The sequence below is a fragment of the Alligator sinensis genome, unplaced genomic scaffold (assembly GCF_000455745.1).
Source record: "Alligator sinensis unplaced genomic scaffold, ASM45574v1 scaffold457_1, whole genome shotgun sequence".
NCBI lineage: Eukaryota > Metazoa > Chordata > Crocodylia > Alligatoridae > Alligator > Alligator sinensis.
Genome location: NW_005842840.1, coordinates 613,280 through 620,828, shown reverse-complemented (window position 1 = coordinate 620,828; position 7,549 = coordinate 613,280). Strand labels below are relative to the sequence as shown.

Here is a 7,549-nt window from a genome sequence, read left to right as displayed (position 1 = left end):
TGTACCCTACAGAATGCAGGGGTGCATCTGACGTCGCCACGCCGACCACCGCATGCGTGCCCCGCTGTCTCATTGCCCACGTAATCTGCCACACGTGCAGTCCTCGGGTATATCCGACTTTGCCTCGAATGGCGTCTGTGCTCTGAGCCACCGGATGCCGGTGAAATATTAGTTTGTCATCTTCCTTCACAAATACATTCAGCGACCGGTCGTCGTTATTCCACGAATGTAGCAACTGGACATCATAGGATACCGAAGGCATGTCCAACAGCAAGTCCAGGCGGGTGGGCTTGCAGTAGTCCAGCCCCTGGAGCTCCTGCTTCAGTGGCCTGTATACAGGGTCCCTCATATCCACAGTCTTTATCCCACCAGTGACCTTCTGACCCATGTTGCCTTGCAATTTCAGGTATTTATAGACTCTCAGGGCAAGCTCATCAATTAGCCCGCCTCTCCCGTTCCAGCTGTCATTCAGCCCTGCAGAAGAAGGAGGTTGCTAGGAAACCTTGTCAAGATGTGCGCTGGTCAGTATTGCCTAATGGATGGAAAGGAAAACAAGGAGAGTTAAACATTAGCGCACAACCTTGTCTGCAAGATTTACAGAACCCTTTTGTTTGGACAAACACATCAAAGCACATCCCAAAATGGGGGTTGTGCATGCCACCTGCTCTTGTGCGCTCTTCACAAAGAGAGCGGCACTATCGCCAAATGGAAGGTGCATGGGAAGGTTTAATACTTGCTACATGGACTCTCGAAGTTTTCTTTAAGTGCTGGGAAAGTATGAGCTGCCTGGCAATAAAGATGCATTTTGGCTTTATACAACTTACAGCATAAGTATACAGCCTCCCAAGAGCAGACACCAATTTTCTCATGCTATATCCTCTGATGAACAACAGACAAGGGGGGTGGGGGGGGGAAACAAAACCAAACCTTAGGTGTCAGACCTTTGCTTCCCCCGTAAAACATGGTTTTCTTCAGTTGTATTGCAAGGACCTCAACACCGTCACACACACGGCCTCTCTAATGTGCAGCTCCTCCCCAGATAGTCCTGCTTTTTCTCCCAATCGGGGTCACGTTGCTGCACACCATAGGACTTGTGGCTCATACACACATCTAAGCAAGAGTCAAATTCATGCAAGACGTGGAATCTAGTGCAAGGTAATGAATGCAAAAGACCTCAGTTCTTCCCAATGGCCTTGAAAAGGCTGTAAAATTTATGTTGATATTGCTGTTACTGGGCATAGCCTTGCTTTGCCTCTAGTCTTGGCACGTACCCTCAGACAAGCTACACGAGAGATCCCAGCCAATGCCAAGACCATCCACCTGCGCGTACCTTTCCAGCTCCCTATAAAGGCCCTGGAATTACATTTCAACGGGAGGATAATCAAAGCAAAGCCATCTCTGCAGCTGCTCAGAAAGCAGCCAAAACATGCAAGGCATTTAATACTCAACAAAAATTCCCTAAACCACCACAGGCGACCATCTGCAGTTGTCCACCAAGATTCAGATGGACTGAAGAAAGCTGAGCTCCTCCGAAGAGCCTCCATTTCATCTTACTTGCAGATTGAAATAGTTGTGGTAGGAAAGCCGAACGTGCTCACTTGGGCTTGGTTATTGAAGCCAAACGCCGCAGCTCAGGAGCTAGCCACGTTTGGCATTTAGTACGTTCTCAAATATACAAGCCACTTGGACACAGGCACCCATGTCTGAGAAGCAAACTCCAGACTGATGCACTAAGTCACAGAGATGACTGGAATACTACAATCGGGTGTAGGAAATGAACTGGCTTCATTTCATTGCCTCCCTTCACAGAGCCCGAAGGCTTGAAGACCTGCAAAACACAGCATCCTGCTAAACTACTACAACGGAGTTGGGAGCGGTATGTCCTGGTTGCAGGTCCAGCGAGGGTCAGGAGCACTGCAGGGGAAGCACTCTGCTCACGCCAGATAAAAGATGCTGGAAGTCGCCTCCCTGAAACAGCCGCAAGCTGCCCAGGAAGGCCTGATCCAGCCTCCCATGGCTCAGCCCTTTGGAGTAGGAGGGAGCCTCAAGACTAAGACTCCTGGAGCAAAAGTGACAACGCACGCTGGCTTGTCTTTGTGGCACAGCCACGAACGGTTTCCTTCCTCCGCAGCTGAAACGCAGCTCCTGAAAAAGGAAAAAGCTGCAAACTGTGGCTGCTTCCCAATAGCAATAACGTTCTCTCAAACAGGGTCGAGGCCAGGCAAGAAGGAAAAGCACTCGGTTAGGACGCTTACACACCTCTTGCGAATCTGCCAGCAGAGTCGAGGAGAACACGGCCACCAATAGGTCTGGAGAGGGAATCTCCTCTGCCGCCCCTCCCTCAACCCAGCGCTCCTAAGTACCTTAGGCGGCCGACTCTGCAAATCCGAACCAGCAGGCTTACAGAGGCCCACGTTGCAGCAGTGCTTGGCAGGGGAGCTCCCATCGAGTTGCTGGAATTCAGACAGCAGTTATTTAAACCACCACGCACACCCTCCTTGTATAATTTAGTGCCACAACTTATCGGCTTCAACTCGGGCAGCTCCTCTTCTCACCGACAAGCAGACCAGAAAACGGCCTCTTTGGAGTACGGAGGGAGCAAAGCAAGATTACTTTCAGAGAGTTTCCTTCCAAGCTCCGGACAGACTCATTTTAAAAGAAATAAATAAAATAAAGCAGCTTCTTTGCCTAGAGAAACCAGCTACCTTTGTGCACCTTTCCCCCACGGCATCACATCCACCCAAGCAGCTCTGCTCTCGCTTGGCTACACAAGCGGCCCTCTGTACAGAGATGCCAAAGTGAGGGCAGCTATTAGGAAAATTTTTAAAAGTGGGAGGGGAGGGAACAAGCTTTCTAAGAAAAAAAAAAAAAGTGTTATTTTAACATTTCCTGGAGTGAGGCAATCGCCCAGAACTCCTGCCAGCTACAGTCACAACAGTTACTCATGACCAGGACTTCATCTGGCATGGAAAATCATGGAGCATGAATCAGTTTTTATATTAAAAAAATATAAGGTTACCAAAGTGCTGTTGATTACAAGCCGACTGATCGGCTTCCCTTAAACTTTGGGCTAGCAAGGGTGCCGAGGCTGTGTTGCCGATTCATTTTAGCGCCTGCAGCTTTGGGGGATGCTGCACTTCTGTGGAGGTTTGGACAATAAAACTCGACTTCAACATGTTCGCAGACCTTTCTCCTTTCCTATAGGGGTTTACAGCCCTGCCCGGCTCCAAGTTTGCAATGTAGCTGCCCAGCTGGCACACACCATTCTCAGTAATGAAGTAGCCGGTCCTCTAATCTGTGCACTGACCATCATATTAAAGACGAGCACTGTAGGGGAGGCAAGTGTCTCATGCCTCGCCACCAGTTCTCCTTTGGTTTATTGGGCTCCAAATAAACCCTGCCTTCCATTCAGGGACCTGTGTGTTATGTGAACCTAAGGAACAAAAGCAGCTGGTTAAACACCTCCAGTTGAATAAGCCAGAGCTGTCAACATTGGCAGCAAATACGTCTGAATAGAGGATAATTCGTGTAAAGTAACAGGCACTATCCGGTATTACACACAGGGGCGCCCTAGACAAGCTGAGAACTGTGCAAGGAACAAAGTCAGCCAGTACATGCTGGAGCGTAAGCAAGGAGCAATGTCAAGCAGCTGCTGAACAAATTCAGAGACAAAAAAAATCACGCAAGTCCCCAAAGCCTCTTTAAAATCTGCGCCATATCCTCACTCAACCTCTGAGCTTCTCTTCCACTTCGCTCCACCTCCCCGAACGGTGCCAACGCCAGTGCTTTGCTCAAGTCGCACATTGTTAAGGGTTTGTCTGTCTTCCAAGGCATCACGTGGCAAAGACCTGAGCCAGACTGCAATGTGCACAACTTGGTGGGGAAAAGGAGGCAGGGGGTGGCATGTGACGACACACCTAGCACAGGCTCTCCAGGAGTTGACAGGAGTGCAAACGCTCCTGGCACATTGCAGGAATTATACCAGGGCAGCACTGAATAACATGCCACCTTCCCTAGCTCTCAGGACCCGGGTACGTTCAGCCTCACTGACTGAACGTGGACGAGTGGTTCTTCGCACCGAAATACTTGTCTGCATCGAGCTGCTTTAAAACTACTTGCATTCAACTGTTCCAACCACACCACCATTACGTGTCCCACAGCAGGAGTGGGAAGTGCCACAGAGCTGGCCTAGAAAAGGTGCACAACGTGCTTAGTGTAATTTTGATTCACTGCTCTTAGCGCCCTTTCCCTCGCCCACACATCTCCCATAAAACAGAAGACTCGTCCAGGGTTGAAGAGTATTCCCTTTCCCTCTCAAAGCCTTATCTTCTAGTTAAAGGGGTCTAATTCCATAAAGAGGGCGCTCTCAAATTGCCAGCTCAATCTGAGATTTAGAAATTAAGCTCTATACCAGATACGTTAGGATTCAGCCAAGTCAGAGCAGTACTCCCTCCCGTCAGGAATCTTGTCCCGAAACAGCACCCAAGTGAAAATTTTAGAAAGTTTCAGTCCAAGTTGCTTATTCCGACAGAAGAGCGCATGTAGTGGTTTTGAGATTGTGATATTCACTCCGAGTAAAGCCAAAATTAGCCACCTGACATCAAGGAACGATGGTAGGCAATTAAGAGAAATTGTCACACATGGTAAATCAAGGCTTTTTAAATATATTTAAAAAGCAAATGGACCAATTCATCTGTCAATAAGCTTCGACTAAGACAGACAATCAGAGTGCTTGTAGAAGGAGAGAGGTGCAGAGATTTCCTGAAAACACCAGTCCACGTGACAGTACCACACAGGAAATTTCAGCCCAAACCAATGAATATCTGGTACAGGCTGTTTTGAAACAAGACATGCTTTGGCAGAAATGCCATCGTTCTTCCTTGCAACTACACAAATAACCTCATCTACCTGCTCACAATCCAGATGTGCCAGCTGGGCCCGATTCTGGTACTAGTCACCTCCAGAAGCTATTCATGTAAATCAACTACTGACGTGATACTGACTTGAGAATAATCTCGATCCAGCAATCCACATAAGTATACCAAGCGTAGATGAGTGCATGCAAGTATTTCTATCAGCCACTTAATCAGTTAACTCCTACTTGAAGGCAAATGAGAGAAAAAGGGTGGACTTTACATAGCAAAGGGTCCCAAGGACAAAAAGAAAACTCCAAAAGTCAAGGCTACCCTGGATTTCTGGGTTATGATCAAGCTATTTTAGTCTACTATGGTTTTTACTTCCCGTCAACGGATTCCTCCAGAAATAGGGTAAAACGTGCCAGAAGACACATGGCACTTCCAAAGTGCGTTTGTTGAGGCAGCAATTCTCCCAACAGAAGAAAGAAAGCAACTCCCCCCCTTCCTCCTAGGATAAGGCAGACAACGAACAGTGCTCAATTAAAAGTTACGTTCCCAAGGGCAAACAATTAGGGAGCTAGCAAGCTCCAGGAAGCCAAGAACCAGCCAGGCCAAAAATGGAAAGAGGTTGGCAGGGAGGGAAGCAAAAAGAGCAAAGAATTAACCTACTTTTGTGCAAGCGGGCTGGGCACTCTGCAAGAGATGTGCTCCAAAATGGCTCCTCTTTGACGCAATAAAGGGAAATTCAACTGCGGTGTTTAAGACAGGTTGACAAATACTGCACACCATCCTCTATAACCTGGAAAGCTAGGTAGTGAAAGCCAAAGTTTGCAGGGACTCCCATTAGCTACAGAGAGGATTATTCTCCAAGGGCCAACCGGAGATTTAAACACAAAAGCTTAGCAGCCCCAACTCAGCAAGGGTCAAGTGGAACAGGATACAGTTCTGCTTTGCAAATAGCTTTAGACCCCAAAGACTGACTTCCATACTGATGAAAAGGTAGTTTGCTCGTCTAGGACAGTAATTACCACGCTGGTCCTCACTGCAGGTAACTCGGCACCAGATGCAGGCAGTTCTGGAAGAGGGATCACAAGCTACTGGTCATGACACTGTTACATATAAAATACTGTCAAGCAGGGTGTTAGTTCTCCACTCTCAAACTCACCATCCCCATTTATCTAGGCCCCCTTATACTGAAGTTACTACATTTGAATACAGCTGACCAAATGAGTCTGCTAACAATGCAGAGCAGAAACTAGCCATCAGCATCATGTCAGCCAACTCAATGTTTTAGTCCTGTTCCATCATGTGAGCGTTCATTAAAGGAGGCAAGAAAATCTAACCTTGAACTCCAGTGCATTTACTTGCTTTTCAAACTAGTCTCCCAAGGACTCCAGATCTTACAGGATGCATCCATCACACAGCTCCAAGAACAAAATCCATTATCGCTCCAGACAAGTCAAGCCAAGTCACCTACATTCAAATGCACCCTCCACCTGCCCCAGGCTTCAAGCTTCTCACTCCTCCTAGCAGCAAGCGCAGTAAAAGCTTTGTTATCCGGCATGAGCGGGGTGCCGGTCATCTAAAAATTCCAGTTATCAGAGTTATACAGAAGACAGTGCCATACTTGTACTGCAAATACATGCTGGATAGATTCAGCAGAGATTCTGGCTGCTAAAGTGAGGATTTGTATTGGGGAATATTGGAAACTCTGGTTAACAGAGTATTCCGGTTAGTAAAATGCTGGTTAACACAGCTTTTACTGTACTAGGCATTAAAATCAAACTACCTGCAGAAGTAGTCTGAGCTGAGGAACCCATGCTCAAGATGCCTTCCCTGCTCTTTGCCATCACAGGAAAAGAAGTTGCTTGAGGCAGGTATTTAAAATAGGTCAAAGCCAACCTTAAACTTGGTCCAAAAACCACGCAAGTCTGCAGAGCAAAGTCACCTCCACAAGGCAGAGGCATGCTGCACTTGGAGCTTTACGGGTGACGCGGGTGGTGTCTTCAGATGCACAAACCTTTGCCCCGTCCCCGGCAATGATGGCTGAGTTTGCAGTATGTGCTGCCCTGAGCTGTGCAAGCGCAGAAGATCAAAACAAGCATTAAAGAAAAAGAGGCAAGTCTTTCCTATGCTTAAAAGGTCCAGGAACAAAACGTCACTTCCAAAACATGGAAGCAGCAGAGGGAGATGAGGGACAGAAGAGTACCCCTCCCTGCTCCAAACATCTAGGATGAACTCAGTACAGAGAGCCCCACAGTGCAGTTGCCTGGGCATCATCTTTGATCTCTCCCTTTTTACTGCCATGTACTATAGGAAGGGAAGGGCAGAAGCAGCTTGAGCCAGCTAAGATTTAACAAGCGGCATTCAAAACCACACCCTCTAACCGCAGCTCAGGACAGAGCGAGCTGCAGAGGGGAGACACCTGGCACCACCACGGGCAAGCGGCGCCCAGGGAGGCTCCATTAAGCTTCTCTTCCTGGTTCCCAAGTCAGTTTTGCTTTAAGGCTATTTGTTCAAGAGACAGTTTACTCTGGCTTGTTCTCTTCCCTCAGTATTCATACAGTTTCTATAAAGACGAGGCCAAGCATGTACAGAGCACCCAGAGCATACTAGGTGCTTCACAAAACATGGACTAAAGGAGAACCCTACTAACAAAAAGCTGAGGATCTCAAGAGACACTGTACAGAGGA

General features: G+C 47.8%; 1 protein-coding gene across 2 annotated transcripts in view; it reads right to left on the bottom strand.

Annotated features, from left to right (window-relative positions):
• SPSB1 (splA/ryanodine receptor domain and SOCS box containing 1) overlaps positions 1–7,549 on the bottom strand; it is a 69,710-nt gene that overhangs the window by 9,443 nt on the left and 52,718 nt on the right. For both annotated transcript variants that reach the window (XM_025191604.1, XM_006035457.3), the window contains exon 2: positions 1–532. This exon is cut by the window's left edge and continues 273 nt beyond it. In XM_025191604.1, coding sequence (XP_025047389.1) covers positions 1–388 — 388 coding nt within the window. In that variant the 5' untranslated portion in view covers positions 389–532. The remainder of the gene's footprint in view (positions 533–7,549) is intronic.